This window comes from Micromys minutus (assembly GCF_963924665.1).
Source record: "Micromys minutus genome assembly, chromosome: 17".
Lineage (NCBI taxonomy): Eukaryota > Metazoa > Chordata > Mammalia > Rodentia > Muridae > Micromys > Micromys minutus.
The window spans coordinates 27,106,948-27,125,111 of NC_137952.1; the positions used below are offsets into that span (position 1 = coordinate 27,106,948).

At 50.7% G+C, this 18,164-nt stretch overlaps 1 protein-coding gene across 1 annotated transcript; it reads left to right on the top strand.

Moving 5' to 3' along the window:
* The first annotated feature begins 295 nt into the window (after window positions 1–295).
* On the top strand, window positions 296–8,809 carry DLL4 (delta like canonical Notch ligand 4). The gene is made up of 11 exons (XM_080931140.1): window positions 296–675; window positions 784–1,056; window positions 1,525–1,582; window positions 2,389–2,652; window positions 3,020–3,080; window positions 3,166–3,296; window positions 4,901–5,070; window positions 5,235–5,454; window positions 6,504–7,206; window positions 8,044–8,152; window positions 8,645–8,809. The coding sequence occupies exons 1-11, from the start codon at window positions 610–612 to the stop codon at window positions 8,648–8,650; spliced, it is 2,061 nt and encodes a 686-aa protein (XP_080787266.1). The 5' UTR covers window positions 296–609; the 3' UTR covers window positions 8,651–8,809.
* Window positions 8,810–18,164: the final 9,355 nt, after the last annotated feature.

Genomic DNA, 18,164 nt, shown 5'->3' on the forward strand with positions numbered 1-18,164 from the left:
TGGTGGCGAGGGTCTCAGCCTTTAAGTAGACGATCTCTAAGGACTGCTCGCCGGGCACGCGCAGAGCTGGGAGCCCAGAAGTTGGAAGAGGGGCGGGGACCTGCGCCCTACTGGCTGGCTGACCGGGGGAGCGGCGGGGGCGGAGGCCCCCTCCGGTGGGTGCTGGGACTGTAGCCACTAGAGGCCTGGAGGGGAGGGGAGAGTGACCGTGAGTCTGTCTGACTGACAGGCTGCGGAGAGGAGCCAATATATATAAGAAAGGCTCCGGAGCGAGCAGGTTTCAGTAGCGGCGCTGCTCGCCGGCCAGGAACCCGAGGCCAAGAGCCGCAGCCAAAGCCGCTTGGGTGCAGTGTACTCCCGCTCTAGCCCGCTCGAGACCCTAGGATTTGCTCCAGGACGCGTACTTGGAGCAGCCACCGCCCAGTCGCCCTCACCTGGATTACCAACCGAGTCATCTTGAGCAGCGGAGTTTTCAAGAAGGCGACAAGGGAGCAGCCTCCCGAGGGGAATCAGCTTTTTAGGAACTCGGCTGGCAGACGGACTTGCGAGAGAGCCACATCCCTAACAAGCAGATTCAGAGCCCCCCGAGTGGAGAGGACACCCCAAGGAATGACGCCTGCGTCCCAGAGCGCCTGTCGCTGGGCGCTACTGCTGCTGGCGGTATTGTGGCCGCAGGTAATGTCCCGCGTCTTCTCCGCCCCCTCCCGCAGCGCTCCGGGCTGGTGTCCCGGCTCCAGCTGAGCCTGACCGCTCTCCTCCCTCCTTCTCCCCGTCCCTGTGCAGCAGCGCGCGGCGGGCTCCGGCATCTTCCAGTTGCGGCTGCAGGAGTTCGCCAACGAGCACGGTCTGCTAGCCAATGGACGGCCCTGCGAGCCCGGCTGCCGGACTTTCTTCCGCATCTGCCTTAAGCATTTCCAGGCAACCTTCTCGGAGGGACCCTGCACCTTTGGCAATGTCTCCACGCCGGTATTGGGCACCAACTCCTTCGTCGTCAGGGAAAAGAATAGCGGCAGTGGTCGCAACCCTCTTCAATTGCCCTTCAATTTTACCTGGCCGGTAAGCATAACCTAAATGCGCTGGGAGATCACCGCAAGGAAAAGAAGGGAGCGCCCGGGCACCAGAGCCCCTTTCCTAAGCGCTCCCCGGAGAGCCCCCAAGGGCTCTTTCTCCCCTGCCCCCCCCCCCCCGTTCTCTTATGGGACCATCCCGGAGAGGCTTTCATTAGTCTTTCTTCCCAGTTTCTTCCCTTTACTTGTCCCCAGTTCTTGGGATACGAATTTCATTACCAAAAACCCCAACGCAGCACTGCCGGACCACCCCTGGCTCTCACTCACACTCCTGCATCCTTCATCCCTCCCCTGCCTTCTCAGCTCGCGCGCTGCACTGCGCGGACAGTTATGTTGACCCGAGCTCCGTAACTGTATCCTGCAATTAGATTAATTAAACAGGCTGCTGAGAGGCACCCCCTCCTTTCCCGCCCTACTCATATACCTATCTCTATGCCCCCCCCCCTTTCCTTCCCAGGGAACCTTCTCACTCAACATCCAAGCTTGGCACACACCGGGAGACGACCTGCGGCCAGGTGAGTATCTAACTCTTCAGCCACAGGGGGGCGACATCGCACAGCGCCGAAAGAGTTAACCAGTAATAGGCGGGAGGGGGGGTGGGGGGGGACGCAGGCTTGGGGGTGGGGGCCAGGACGCTTAAGCTTGGCCAGAGCTGCGCCCCGCGCTGGACGCTCGGATTCCGCCCGCTGCCTGGACTCAGAGCACAATTGCGTTTCCTGCGGGTTATTTTTGGCGTGGGAACGCGGGGAGCACGGCGGTGAGAAAGGCCGAGGCTGCCAGCGCCGCTGACGGGCCCCTTCCTGTATTTTACACCTTTTGCGAATTCCGCTCCTTTGGAAAGGGAATAATGGCTTTGGGATGTTGTTCTGACACAGAGGAAAAGGATATTTCACCAGCACAACAATTCTCACTTTGAAAAGGAAAAAGAAAAACCATTACCTACCTCCAAAACAGAACCCCTGAAACGGCACCAAAGAACCCCTTGCTCCCAATTCTCGAACCAGAAAACTTCCCCCTTTGAATTTTTTTCTTTTTTCCATTTTGACCTCTTTTCCTCTTTCCCCTCCGTATCTGCCTCCACAACCCTAGGATATCTTAACATCCGTGTATTGTACCTTTTTGAATGCTATCAAGCCCCCTGCACATGCACACACCCAGGGAACTAAGTAGCAAGATTCTGGGACCCTCTAGCCTGTGCCTGCTGGCAGGTGGGGTTCATCTGGATAATTAGAGTGTTAACTGGCCGCTATAGTCACAGCTAAAGAAACAGCAGCAGTCAACTTTCTGAATCAGGCTCTCTGACCGAAGCCTCTCTCTGCAGAGACTTCGCCAGGGAACGCACTTATTAGCCAGATCATCATCCAAGGCTCCCTTACTGTGGGTAAGAACTGGCAATCAGATGAGCAAAACAACACCCTCACAAGACTGCGTTACTCTTACCGGGTCATCTGCAGTGACAACTACTACGGAGAAAGCTGTTCTCGCCTGTGCAAGAAGCGTGATGACCACTTCGGACATTATGAGTGTCAGCCAGATGGCAGCCTGTCCTGCCTGCCCGGCTGGAATGGGAAATACTGTGATCAGCGTAAGCAGCCAGGCCCCCCATGGAATGGAGGGGATGGGATTTTCCCAAGAAAGCACTATATAGTTGTCTCGGTTTCCCCTCAGAATGGGCCTGTGCTGCCTACTAGCTGGGTCTCAGGACTAACTGGGGATGGCGTATCCTTGGTCTCAGAGCCTCCTCCCCAGTGTGCATAAGCCTACAGAGTCCTCATTCTTCCTTCCACTCAGCATGCTGCTCTCCCACCCCCTTGTCCCTGGTTCCCTTTAAGATAACCATGGCTCCTCTTGGAGGCCAAGAGTAGGAAGTAAGCCCAGGAGAGCAGGGCAGGAGATTGAGGCTTCGGAGTCTCTGGTACCCAAACTCATTCAGCTCTATTTCTTTTCCTTAGCTATATGTCTTTCTGGCTGTCATGAACAGAATGGTTACTGCAGCAAGCCAGATGAGTGCATGTAAGTAGGGGCCGGAAACAGGAGGTGGGGGGCTCTCCCTCGGGAACAGGTCTCCCACCTTACGGCTTCCCTCTTGTCTTAACAGCTGCCGTCCAGGTTGGCAGGGCCGTCTATGCGATGAATGCATCCCCCACAATGGCTGTCGCCATGGCACCTGCAGCATCCCCTGGCAGTGTGCCTGTGATGAGGGCTGGGGAGGTCTGTTTTGTGACCAAGGTGAGTAAGAGAAGGCGATATGGGGTGGCAGGGCCTGAAACTAGAGATAGTGACTGGATCCTTTTCTTGGTGGTCAATAAGTGACTTTCCTCTTATTGGTCAAGGACAAGTCTCAGGACTTGTCTATGTGCATGTATGTGTGTAGGGGGACAGGGAAGGCATTAGGGATGGGACTCAGGGTGTCTCACATACTAGGCAAGCACTCTACCTGTGAGCTCTACCTCAGCCCACTCACTGCTTTTAAAGGCTCTTTACAACTGACCTAAAATGGGATGGTGGGACGTTCTTCTCCAGGTCCTGAAGAGTCAGGATGACTAAAGAGGCCAGAGCTAACAGCTTGGCAGCCTGCAGCTCATACTCATAAATTCTAGCAAGACTAAAGAGAAAGGGAAGCTGAGGTCTGTTCCTCTTTCTGCCTTGTAGTTACCTATTAACCCCCTGAGTGTTTGCTCACCTTCCAAGGCTGTTTGAGCAGCTCTCCCCTAAACAGCTGTGTGGTGGGGTGTGCCCTATGGCTGCCCTGGGCTGTGGCCAATCTGGGCCTCTGGGTAGAGGGAACATGTAACTGCCTTTTTAGTGTGGCCACAGCCACCTGCCTTTCTCCAGTGACACTTGCCAGGCAGCTGCCTGAGCTCACAAAGTCTCTACCTGATATTTGAGGGTTGCTGTTCTTCGCGCCACATAGGAGTCTTTGAGCTCCAGTCTTAGAGAGGGGACCTTTTCTTCTCTATTCCTGTAGCCAGCTGCATCCTCCCATTTTCAGGGTCAAGCACTGTGCCTGCTGCTATGGCAACACTACACAGGCCTGGAGAGGATGGGGAGTGGGTTTGCCAAGCTGGAAAAAGCTTGCCTAGGTCCTGACTTGTTGCCAGCATGGAATTCAGCCCATTCAGTCCTTGTATGTTTTGTATGTTCTCTCTCTCTCTCCTCTCCTCCTCTCTCCCATCTCTCTCTTCATGACACACAGAATTTCCCTCCTTTTTCTGCTCCCAACACACACACACACACACACACACACACACACACACATATACACACACACACAGACACACCTTTCCCTTTCTGCCATCCACATTTGCTCCCAGGTGACACAGTCATATACTCACTGTATGCAAACACAACTCCTACAGTCCTTCTGTTTGCTTTGTCTGGCTTGTTCTCCTCCAACAAGAAAACAAATAGCTATCATTCAAAATACACTTTTAACACCTCCTTTAGAAGGTGCCTGGTCCTGCCTATGGTGATGATCCCCCCCCCCTTTCCACCTGTTACATTTTTACTCCTCCTTCTAGGCCTTTCAGGCTTGCACCTCCTCTGTAAAGCTTTTCCAGACTTCCTCATTGGCTAGGGGCCTCCTCTTCATCCTGCTCTGACTGGAAGTGTTTGTGAGCAAGCCCAGCAGGATGCTGACCAGTTGTACTTCATTTCCAACATTTGTTATATTTATGCAGTTTATATGTAGTTTCGGGTGGTTTAACACTCAGGACTTCATGGCCTGGAAACCTTTTGAGTGTAAACTTCTTTGGGCCAGATGCAGGGTGAATTTGCCTGGAGGTGGGAAGAGTTCCTGGTCCCACTCAGCTGGTTGCTTCCTGTCTCCACAGATCTCAATTACTGCACTCACCACTCTCCGTGCAAGAATGGATCAACATGTTCCAACAGTGGGCCCAGGGGCTACACCTGCACCTGTCTCCCAGGCTACACTGGTGAGCACTGTGAGCTGGAACTCAGCAAGTGTGCCAGCAACCCCTGTCGAAATGGTGGCAGCTGTAAGGTGAGACCCACATCAGCTCAGGAAGGCACGTGCAGCATCCAGGCGGCCGTTGCTTATGCATGCATGGATGGGCACTCTGGACAAGCAGAGGCTAGGCCCCAACCTCATTTCTCCTTGTCCAATCCCCAGGGTCTAACTTCATTCTGTTTATGTTCTCTCTCTAGAACCAGGAGAATAGCTACCACTGCCTGTGTCCCCCAGGCTACTATGGCCAGCATTGTGAACATAGTACATTGACCTGTGCGGACTCACCCTGCTTCAATGGGGGCTCCTGCCGGGAGCGCAACCAGGGGGCCAGTTATGCCTGCGAATGTCCCCCCAGCTTCACTGGCTCCAACTGTGAGAAGAAAGTAGACAGGTGTACAAGCAACCCGTGTGCCAATGGTAAGCCCTTTCTGTCACCTTACTAACCTGCTGAACTGGCCCCCGGGGGTCAGAGAGCCTGAGGGAATTAGGAGGCGGACCGACTGAAATGGGTTCCTCTTTGCTTTGGCGGGTGAAGAGCTTTATGCGTTATGGGGGGTAGGGCTTTGGAGAAGGAGGTGAGCAATAGGGCGTAGATGAGGGCGTAGTGCCCATCTGCATGACTTCCATTCTTATTCCCATGGATGAGCCCTGACCAGAGGCTAGCCTGTGACCCTCCTCAGGAAGCCTTGAATTAGAGAAAAGGATGTTGGAGGCTTCACATCCCTTCTCAAGGGATGTCGGTGATGTTAAAACTCTGTATCTCGAGGCCTCATCTTCCCTCACACTCTCCTAGAATGAGTACAGCACAAAGAATCTGTAATATTCTTTTTGATATGCAGAACACGTTGGTAATCTTTGTGCACTTAGTCAACAGGTGATGGTCTAAGAGGCAGGCAGGCAGCTGCTCAGGAGCCAGTAAAGACCTGGGAGTGGCAAAGTAATTCATCCTCACTCAACTCCCTTGAGCCACAGTTTTATCATTCTTGAATGGGAAAAATGAAACCAAGTGTCTTTGGTAGGAAGATTAAGTTAAATGGTAATTGCGCCTGCATGAGCACTTCCTATATGTGGTCTGTACTTCTCCACCGTGTCTTTTCCCTACCTGATCCTCAGAGCTACCTGCGAAAGGATCACATTCTCCAGTTTAGCAGGTGAGGAAAGCTAAGGGATCAGGTAAAGCTACAGGTGTCAGATCCCCTGCTAGAGAGATCAAGCCAAACAGTCTTACCCTAAATTCTGTAAGATGCCAGTAACTATTATCCAATAGCCCACGGAGGCATGAAGAGCCAGGATCGCCCCAAACTCCAGGGCTTTGGAGTCTTTGTACAGTTCTCTTTGTAGAGAGTTCTCTGTCCAGGCCGGCTGACCACATGGAGGAAGTCGAACTTAATCTCATGGATGAGGTTTCATTTCCTTTACCCAGGAATTCACAGGCTATTGCTGACTTGGGTCCTGTGTCCTTACAGGGGGCCAGTGCCTAAACAGAGGTTCCAGCCGAACTTGTCGCTGTCGACCTGGATTCACGGGCACCCACTGTGAACTGCACATCAGCGATTGTGCCCGAAGCCCCTGTGCCCATGGGGGCACTTGCCACGATCTGGACAATGGCCCAGTGTGCACCTGCCCTGCTGGCTTTTCTGGCAGGCGCTGTGAGGTGCGGATAACCAACGACGCCTGTGCCTCAGGACCCTGCTTCAATGGGGCCACCTGCTACACTGGTCTCTCCCCAAACAACTTCATCTGCAACTGTCCTTATGGCTTTATGGGCAGCCGCTGCGAGTTTCCCGTGGGCTTATCACCCAGCTTCCCCTGGGTCGCTGTCTCCCTGGGTGTGGGGCTGGTGGTACTGCTGGTGTTGCTGGTCATGGTGGCAGTGGCTGTACGGCAGCTGCGGCTTCGGCAGCCTGATGACGACAGCAGGGAAGCCATGAACAATTTGTCAGACTTCCAGAAGGACAACCTAATCCCTGCTGCCCAGCTCAAGAACACAAACCAGAAGAAGGAGCTGGAAGTGGATTGTGGCCTGGACAAGTCCAACTGTGGCAAACTGCAGAACCACACATTGGACTATAATCTGGCCCCAGGACTCCTGGGGCGGGGGAGCATGCCTGGGAAGTATTCTCACAGTGACAAGAGCTTAGGAGAGAAGGTGCCACTTCGGTTACACAGGTAAGCCACACCTGGAAGGCCATAGCTAGGCCATGGAGCCTTACATAGTTTGACTGGGTTTCCTAGGCTGAGTAGGAGACTAGTACCAGGCCCTGGCGACTTTTAATCAAGTAAGATCATAGTACCAACAGTAAGATACTCCAGTTACACTTCTATAGGGAGCCAGACACAGTAGCACACACTCATAGCCCTAACTACTTAGGCTAAGACAGGAGGATGGTAGGTTTGATGCCAGCCTAGGTAACACAGCAGCAGATCATGTCTCAAAAACATGGATATGGTTCAGAGGGGAAAAGCCTCTGCTGCCAAGCCTGACGCCCAATTCCCATCTTCAGGACCTACATATTAGAACGTTCTTTGACTTCCAAAATGGTGTAGTGACATAGCCACGTGCACACATGCATGTGTATACACACACACACACACACACACAAACACACACACACAAGTGTAATCATTTTTAGGAATTCTGCTAGGGAATCTTTTACCAGGGAAGCCTCTCTCATTCATTCAGTCCTAACTCCTAAATACCAAGTGTCCACAGTATACCTTTCAGGACTTCCATCTTTCCACAGCACAGCTTGTCCCTAGTGACAATACTGGTTTTTATGTCTAGGCCTATGACTTTTACAGGTTGGCTCCTGTAGCTCCCTTAGGGGCCTAGTCTAACTACTTGTCCCTGAAGGCCAGCACCGGGCATCCTCAGCCGATGTCTGTCCCCTGTACCACCGTAGCACCCTTAGACTCTGGGATGTAGATTAACACCTCCTTGTACCCCCAGGCTCTCCCCTTCCTACTTCCTCACATTCTTAACCTGCCTGTCTTATGTTCCTTCAGTGAAAAGCCGGAGTGTCGAATATCAGCTATATGCTCCCCAAGGGACTCTATGTACCAGTCAGTATGTTTGATATCAGAAGAGAGGAACGAATGTGTCATTGCCACAGAGGTGAGTTCTGGGCTGGTTTTCCCTGTCAGTATGTCCCCTTCTGCTTTGCATGGATAAAAAAAAAAAAGTCCTAGTCACTAGCAACCTCACTCCTGACAGGGTGGGTCAGAGATCTCCTCCTCGGTGTTTGGTGGCTCTTGGGTGCCCTGATGGCCTCATAGCCACAGAAGGAACGATACAGGAGCCAGGTGGTATGCCTGACTTGGTAGCTGTGCCAGTGAAAGGGACATAGTCAAGGAGCCAGAGCTGTCAGGAACTATTTCCCACTTGCCTTTGGGTGAAGACAGTTCCTTGTGTCTGCCTATTCCTCTCCACTTACTTCTTCCATTGAACCCCACGTTAGTGCAAGCTCCCAAGAACTTGTATGTCCTAGAGCAGAAGACAGAGGGCACCACCTCTCCCTCCCCTTGTCTCCTAGAGAAGCCCAGAGCACCTCTGGATCGTTGCCTATCCCCAATATAACCATTTTTGCATTTTGTATATGCTCCCCAGGTATAAGGCAGGAGCCTACTCAGACACCCAGCTTCGGCCCAGCAGCTGGGCCTTCCTTCTGCATTGTTTACATTGCATCCTGGACGGGACATCTTTAGTATGCACAGTGCTGCTCTGAGGAGGAGGAGGAGGAGGAGGAGGAGGAGGAGGAGGAGGAGAATGGCATAAATTGGACAGACTGTGAACCTGCCAAGAGTTGCACCACCTCTGCATACCTTCAGGAGTCTGCCTGGCCTCAGATGGGCAGCCCCGCCAAGGAAAGAGTTGAGGAGCCAGAGGAACATCAGTTGAGTTGATCTCTAAGGTGCCTCTCGGACTTGGACTTGCTCTGCCAACAGTGGTCATCACGGAGCTCTTGACTGTTCTCCAGAGAGTGGAAGTGGCCCTAGTGGGTCTTGGCGCTGCTGTAGCTCCTGTGGGCATCTGTATTTCCAAAGTGCCTTTGCCCAGACTCCATCCTTACAGCTGGGCCCAAATGAGAAAGCAGAGAGGAGGCTTGCAAGGGACAGGCCTCTTGTAGGCAGAACAGCCCCCGGAGCTTGGCATTTCGCAGGAGCTATCCTGCAGGTGAGGAGAGTCTGAAGGGCTGGAGGACAGGGTGTGAGTCCTGCCTTCAACTGCAGCAGGTGGGGTGCCACCTATACCCTCTGGGCAAGAGTTGGTTCTCTCCTTGGTCCTGGTGCCTCTGGGCTCATGCAGACAGATGAGCTTAGGGCATACCCCCTTTGCCAGCCAGGGGTACAGGCCTAACTGGGGAGCTCAGGGCCTTTATGATAACATTCCAATAAGGGAGATAGGGGTGGGGTTGTGGCCTAGGCCCTTCCCTCCCTGACACCCATTCTGTGCCCTTGAGCCTGGGCTCTACCAGTGCCCACTGCTGCCCCGAGACCAACCTTGAAGCCGATCTTCAAAAATCAATAATATGAGGTTTTGTTTTGTAGTTTATTTTGGAATCTAGTATTTTGATAATTTAAGAATCAGAAGCACTGGCCTTTCTACATTTTATAACATTATTTTGTATATAATGTGTATTTATAATATGGAACAGATGTGTACAGGAATTTATTACTTCTTGGGTCCTGTCTTTGTAATAGCAGAGTGAGGATCTTTTCCCTACCTTCCTATCCCAAATCCCCTGTATCTTCTCACTGTTGAATGGCCCTGCTGGAACCCCAGGGCCTGTGTGCATGCCTGGGTTTGGCGTGTTACATAGAAGGGTGGTGTCTCAGTCCAGTCTTTGGGAAGCCTCACCTTGGCCACCCCAGCCTAGGCCAGCCTCCCATGCTGGTGACTTTGCAACTGGGTGCTACTCCACCTTAAGTTCTATGGGGCTATTTTGCCCTGACTAGAGAATCTCTCTCCCTTTCCCCCAAGCCAGAGATGAAGCTACGGGTGCCTTGATTTTCTCCCATCGAGGAAGATTCATTACTTAGTCAAAAGGATTCCTTTATTTGGTAATGAGTAAAGTCCCTCTGGTTACTTCCTCCTTCTGTGGGGACATTTGGGTTCCACTGACACCTGCACCCCTGAGTGCCATGAGGAAGGGTAGGGGACTTGCCCTGGTGAGGCTACAAGAAGGAGTCAGAGCCTTCCTTGAGTCTGCTGCTCAGGCTGAAGCACTAACGAAGGAGTTTTCAGTCTATTCCATGTCCAGCTTCCTCTAAGACACAGGATAGTCCCTAGGGTGCTGATCCTCTCTCTCAGCCACTAATATACCCCATGTCAAGTAAATTTCGGGGGAAAACAACAACAAAAAGCCAACCCAAAGCCAGTGAAAAGCTACGCAGAGGCTCCCAGCCCATTTATAGTAAAATCAGAACAAACCCAACAGATGCCTTTCTCTTAGTGGAATCCAACTTCGGGAGGCAAACTGCTCCCCAACCCCAGCTCCAGCACGGTGGACAGGATCTGGGTGCTTACTGGAGTCCCAGGAGTATGCACATGTTCCACGGCTTGTCATCATTCCCTGCTGCTGTAGTGCACACACAGGGTATCAAACAGGAAAACATTCAGGGAACCGTTCCCACAGCCTGAGCCGACAGCAGGGGGAAGAACAACACGACCTCACTCTTCCTGCCCAAAATGAAACAGGAAAGCGGCTCCTAGGCTCTGGGGGGCGGGGGAGGCCGGGCTGGGACAGAAGTCGAGATGACGAGGCTCCCATGTGGGGGACAGGTAGGACACCCGCAGGCTTGCACGTCCACATCACCAGGCTAGGCTACATTGCCAGATGGTCAGAGAAGAGCCCTGGAGGGGTCCTGGTGGCTGGCTCAATCCATTTACCACCTCTGATACCTTAGCCAAGAAGCTGAGAGAGAACCCAACACAGCATCGTGGCTTTCTGGTGCAAGTCGGAACCCGTGCAAGGGACTTAGTGTGGTATGCTTGTGGGGTGCCAACCTGCAGCTCATACCAGGCCCTCTTCCCACAACTCAGAAGTTGGAGTGTAAACAAAATATAATTTTCTCCCAGGATTTCCCTAAGGTCTCTCCTGGAGGGGCCACCCCCACCCTCACCTCCACAGAGGTAGGGTAAGTAAGGGTCTTTTGATTACTCAAGAGTCCAGGAGACTTGGCATTCGGACAATATTAGAGTATAGCTCTAGACTCATAAAGCATTCTCAAGAGCCTAGCAAATGCCCTTCTTTGTATATTTTATAATAGAATTAAGTTCCTCAGTAGCTTGGAGTTACGGTCCTGCCTAAAGAATTAGTCTGACCTCTTGGTGACCTTCGGGCCTGAGGACAGCTGCTTTTCCAGAGCTTGTTGGCTGGTGACCACCTGGAGATCCTTGTGCTCTGGGTTGGGAGGGGCCTCAGTCATGCTTCTCTTGGCTTAGCCCAGGCAGGGCCACAGTTGATCTCATCTGGGGGCAAATGAGAGTACAATGGTTCCGACCCACTTCTGCTCAGGCTAGTTGAGGTCACTAGACTCAACCAACGGATACAGTGTTTCACCTCTGCCAGGGACCCTACAGTGCCCTCCTTTGGCTCCCTCCTCTCCTACCTATGTTATCTCCAAGTGGGTCTGCACCATCTGTGGGCCCAACCCTCCACCCCCGTGTGACCTGCTGCATTCCGGGAAGGAGATGGAAGTGATTCACTCAGGGAACTGTGACTGTCCCTTCCCAGGGAGGGGATGCTCCTGGGAGACCCCAGAGGTCTTTCCCCAGGGGCCGCGCCCACCACCCCACGCGATCCAGGGTGGCCTGGACCGGATTGGGCCGAGGAAGAGGCAGGTGCGTCGCCGGCTCTCCCGGGTCAGCCCTCCACCTGCCGCCACCGCCGGACGCCCGGGAGCGCTGCGGCTCCCCGCCCTCTGCTCTTTGTTACAGCTCGACTTCCTGTTTGTGGTCGCCGACCCCGGCTTACTTCCCGGGCCGGGAAGCCGCTGAAGGCCGCGAGTTTCTCGGGGACACTCCCACTGGGTCCAGTCGCCTGCCTCCTCCGAGTCCCGCCCCTGGTCGGGGAACCCGCGCAGGGCCGTAGCCGCGGGAAGCGGGAGCCTCGAGCGGGTGTCACGGCGGGACGGCAGGGAGGTCGTTTGACACTAGAGGGCGCTGCGCGCCTGTCGAGGCTGCTGTCCCTCTGGAGGCTCATGGGACTGTCCCGGACCAAGGCTGGGGACCAGTCCAGGAATCCTAAATCAACTTGTGTCTCTGTCCTACAGAGTTCGGTTCTGGTTCTGTTCTGCTAAACTTGGGGAGTAACTGGAAGGAACCCAAGGCGATGCTTTCCTCCAAATATTGTCCTGGTGTTCAGAAAGCAAGGCTCTTTCACCTGCTAAAGCCAACTCTGCTGAAACCCCATCATCTTCTGGCTACCACCTGCAGGTGGTCATTTTTTTGACCTGGATAGAAGAGGGCAGGTCTGAAAGGGTTTGAACTAGTGGCTTAAACTAAACCTTCTTCCAGCAGCATCCCTCACTGCCAAGTGTTCCGAGACATCCATTTCTTCAACACTCTTTGAATTCCTATATTAAATATAGGCCAGACATTGACGGCAAAACATAGCTGCTTATTTGAGAGACTAAGCAATCTGGAGAGGCTAACCATTCAGTTATTGATTGATTGATTGATTGACTGACTGAGACAGGGACTTAGATCAGGCTGGCCTTAAGTTCTATGAGTAGCTAAGAATAACCTTGTCTTGGGGACAGGAAAAAGGGCTAAATACAGTTGAAGCCACTTTTTATAGTGAGCTACAGTGGTTTCAGCTGCAAGCTGTTGCGGCTTCAGGATTGTGTTCTACAAAGAACAAGAAATGAAGCCTAGGGACTACAGAGCTCAACACTTGAACCAACACCATTTTCAGAAAGAAAAGCAGGGTGTAAGTGGTGTTCACCTTTAACCCCAGCACTTGGGACAGTGAATGAGTTCTAGGCCAGAATGGTCTACACAGAAAGTTCCAGGACAGCCAGGACTTGAGAGAGAGAGAGAGAGAGAGAGAGAGAGAGAGAGAGAGAGAGAGAGAGAGAGAGAGAGAGAGAGAGACCCTGTCTCAAAGACTCACACAACAATAACTTTAACGAGAGAGACAGAGACAAAGAATCCCGAGGGGTTTCAAAGACAGCACACTGCCTAGGTGACAAGGGTTATGTGCTTTTGAATGTTTACAGAGCAAAGAGAAGAGTAGTAAAAATGACCCCACCCTCTGCTGTGCACAAGATGACATCTTTCTTGGCATTAGAGTGGTATTGTGAAATACTAGTTACTGAACTGTCATCAAGTGGAGAGTCTTTGACTTGTGAAGCACCTGCAAACAGAGGGACTTTGATCCACGGAGCGTCTGTGATGGCATCAGAGTCTTCCCCACACCCTAGCTGCCTAACTTACCCTTTCGATCCACCATTATAACAGGTGATCCTAAATGACTTTGGGGAGGTAGAGCAAAGGTCAGTGAAGTTACTTCTGGCTGAGAAGGACTGTTAAGTATTACCATCAGTTAGGACCCCCATTAAGAGACATGTCTAATAGCCCATGGTAGAACTAGCTCATCTCAGGTGGAAGGAATATGCTACACATTCCCATAGAGAATACAACCACATCATAAGATCAAACCAACACATATCAAAGTCAGTCTCAAGTATGATAGGTGATATAGGAAGGACCAAATCCAGAACATTCTTTCTTCTAGGATCTGACCTTGCCAAGAACCTTGAGCCATTAGACAAACCTTTTCAGTGTATCTTCGGTTTTGTTTGTCTTCTCCCCCCCCCCCCCAAGTCTATATTGTTTACTCAGAAGTAACAGGCTTCATTAATAAGATGGCAAGTACCACTCTGAGCAGTGAGAACTCTAAGGCCTTCACTTGTTTGCTTGTTTTAATTGTATGTGAGGGGTCTATGACCTGCATGTATGCCTGTGGACCACATATGGGCCTGGTGCCTGCAGATGCCAGAAGAGTGTGTCAGATCCCCGGGGACTGTAGTCACAGAGGGGCTATGAATAGTCAAATGTGTTCTGGGCATCAAATTGGTGTGCTCTGAAGAAGAAGCTAGTGTTCTTAACGACTGAGCCATCTCTCTAGCCCATCTGTGGTGGTTTGAATATGCTTGGAGGTGTGGCCTGGTTGGCGTAGGTATGGCTTTGTTGGAAGTGTGTCTCCTAATGACATACTTCCAGCAAGGCTATAACTCCTAAACCTCTCCAGCAGCACCCTCAACTGGGGACTAAGTGTTCCAGTGTGTGAGACAACGGGGACATTTACCATTCAAACCATCACAAGGATGGTCTCCGATTCCCTGGGGGTGAGGACAGCCAGGTAAGCTGAATAGCCTGGGAGGCTGGGACATCAAAGGCAAACAGGTATTGGGAATATAGATATAGAGGTGTGTAGAAAAGGGCACCCATTAATCCATTTGGAGCTCTTTGGGATCTGTGCCAGGAGAACGTATGACTACAGCTTCATTGTGAATCTCAGGGTCCTAAACAGATGTGTTATAGGGACTTTTACTAGCCCTGCTGTTTAGATCAGGTATGATACAAGTACTGTCCTGCCTTAGGGTTTTCTTTAAGATTTCTTCTTCTTCCTATTATTATTATTATTATTATTATTATTAGTAGTAGTAGTAGTAGTAGTAGTAGTAGTAGTAGTAGTAGTAGTAGTAGTAATAGTAGTAGTAGAAGCAGTAGTATTGAGATAGGGTTTCACTATGTAGCTGTAATTGGCCTGGAATTTTCTATGTGGACCAGGATGGTCTTAAACTCACAGAGATCACCTGCCTCTGCCTCCCAGTGCTGGAATTAAAGGTCACCACTTCTGGCCTTATTTTTTTTTAATGATATATATGCATGCATATTTGGGTGGGCATATCTGCACTTGAGTTCAAGTACCCACAGAGACCAGATGGCATTGTAACACTGAGAATGGCCTCCGTGTTTGAATACTTGGTTCCTATTGGTGGAACTGTTTGAGAAGGATTAGGAGGTGTGGCTGTGTTGAAAGGGGTGTGTCCATAGGGTTGGCTTTGAGGTTTAAAAGCCTCATGACACTCCGAATGCTCTCCAGCTGCTTCCTATTGTGGATCAAGATGTGAGCAAGATGAGAGTGATTGGCTTTTTTGCCAACATACCCTTGCTCCACCATCATGGACTCCAACCCTCCAACCTAATAATGAGGCCAATTAAATGATTTTTTGTTGTTTTGTTTTCTTTTCTGAGACAGTTTCTATGTGCAGCCCTGGCTGTACTGGAACTTACTCTGTAGACCAGGCTGGCCTTGAGCTCAGAGATCCTCCTGCCTCTGCCTCTCAAGTGCTGAGATTGAAGGCCTGCACCACTGCTGTCTGGATTAAATGCTTGCTTTTATAATTTGCATTTATTGAGATGTTCATAAGATGGTGTTTTGGTCATAGCAATAAAAAACTAGTATAGTGCCCCTGGAGCTGAAGTTACAGGCAGTTGTGATCCTCTCAGCATAGTCTCTGGGATCAAACTCAGGTCTTTTTTTTTTTTTTTTTCTTTAAGATTTCTTTATTTTATGTGTGTGAGTACACCAGAAGAGGGCATCAGATCCCATTTCAGATGGTTGTGAGCCACCATGTAGTTGCTGGGAATTGAACTCAGGTCCTCTGAAAGAACAGTCAGTGCTCTTAACCGCTGAACCATCTCTCTGGCCCCTCCCTCATTTATTTATTATAAGTACACTGTCACTGTCTTCAGACACACTAGAAGAGATCATCAGATTCCATTAAGATTGTAACCTACCATGTGGTTGCTGGGATTTGGACTCAGGACCTCTGGAAGAACAGTCAGTGCTCCCAACCGCTGAGCCATCTCTCTGGCCCCCAGACTCAGACCTTTTGTAGGGATGGATGGTAACCACTGTCAACCACCACCCAGCTCTCCAACCTTGTGCTCCAGTTTCAAAAGGTATTGTTGGAAAAATAGGGAGGGATCTTAAGTAGATTTTAATAGGGGGAGTTGTTTGCTCTTCCAGTTTGTCCCTTGATGGCTCATTTGCTTAGTCTGTGTTTTAAAAGGATGAGTCCTAATCCTAGGGCCACAGAGACAAGTGGTCTCCAGGTGAGGCATGGCATTTTGTCCCAAAAGAGGATAGGATTCTCAGGCACTCTTAGGAAGGCATGTAAGAAGAGGACAATGTGACCTGGTTTCATTCTGACATAGAGAAAATTAGGAGAGAAAGAGCTGATTTGACTTACAGTTCCAGGCTATAGGCCACTATTTTGGGGGAAATCAAGGCAGGAACACCAGCAGTCATTTTACATCTTCAGTCTGGGCAGAGGAAGTGAATGTGCCCATGCTGCCTGCTTTCTACCCAGCTTTATCTAGCTTTCTATCACCAGGACCCTCTGCCTGGGGAATGGTAATACCGCAATCAATACAATTCCCTAGTCAGGTAGGTGCCTTTAATCCTAGCACATGGGAGGCAGAGGCAGGTAGATCTCTGAGTTTGAGACCAGCCTGGTCTACAGAGCAAGTTCCAGGCAAACGCAGAGAGTCCTTGTCTCAACACACACACACACACACACACACACACACACACACACACACACACACACACATGCCCCAAAACAAACAAACAAGAAGAACTAACAACAACCAAACCAAACAAAACCATTTGGAGAGATGGCTCAGCAGTTAAGAGAACCTGCTGCTTTTGGAGAGAACCTAAATTCAGTTCCTAAAACCCACATTGTTGCATACAACCATGTGTAACTCTAGACCCATGGGGTCTGTTACCCCTTCTGGCTTCTCTGGGCACCAGATACACATATGGTATACACATATACAAGCATGCGAAACATTCATATACATAAAATAAATAATTCTTTTTGAGACAGGGTCTCACTGTATATTTCTGGCTATCCTGGTACTCATTATATAGACCAGGTTGACTTTGAACTCACAAATATCTACCTGCCTCTATAAATCAATCTCTATAAGACCAAAAAGACTGCCAGGAATACAGCTCAGCAGTGGATTATCTGCCTAGCACATAGAAGCCCTGTCCGGACCGATCTGTGCATTTCCTGGTAAGAAAAGAGAATAAGAAAGCTAGAATTTGCCTCCATTGAATCCAAACATTTAGCCTGGTCACATTTCTAAGGCACCCAATTCTTCAGAGCTGAGTCAACAGAGAGACAGCCTGTGACTCTGCCCTGGGTTCAGTGGAAAGTGGTAAATTTTAAACGAAAATAATTAGTCAGCCATGCGTCAGACATGTTAAAGGGCTTTGGTCCTCGTTAAGCCCACAAGGTGAATGCCATTCCTATATTTCACAGTTAAGGACATGGAGACAGCCGTGGTTAGGGCGACCCCACTGGAGAGAGACTCAAATCCAAACTCAGAGCCTATGTCTGGGCAGGCTGGGCATCCTACTGAAATCAGCAGTTTTATAAAGGTAACTTGACCCTTAAGCATGATTAATTTATGAAATTCTTTACCTCCCCAAACGAATGCTTCTCCTGTCTCAGATAACCATGCTTGCTAGTTGTTGACCCAAGTGTCTGGAATGGGAAGTGAATAAAAACAGATCACAAGGAAATGGGAAGTGACTGCTTTTAAGAGAACAATAAGGAAAGGTTAATTTGGGAAGATCCAAAAGAGGAAGTCTCCAGGTGCACATCATGTGCAAGACACATGTGACTAAAAAGTGGAGGTGAAGCTTGGGCCAGCATCACCTGCGCTGAGCTGGCGCCTCCGTGGGCACCATCAAATCCTAGAAGGGAAGCTGAGATGTTTGCTACATGAGTGGTTTACTGCCTCAGAGAGAAGTGAGGACTGGGACTGACAAGGCAAAAGTGACAACAGGGAGGTGTTGAAGATCCCCTTAGCCAACTAGTGCTGAGCTTGAGTTGAGTGAGCTATTTCCCTGATCTTTTCAAGGTAAGAGCCAGTATTTGATCCCCTTCTTCCCTCCCTCCCTTCACTCCCTCTGTCCCCCTCTTTCCCATCCTCCCTCCCTGCCCCCTCCTCCCCTCCCTCCCTCTTTTTCCCTCCTTCCTCCTGTCCCCACTCCTTCCCTCCCTGTCCCCCCTTTCCCTCCCTCCCCCTCCTT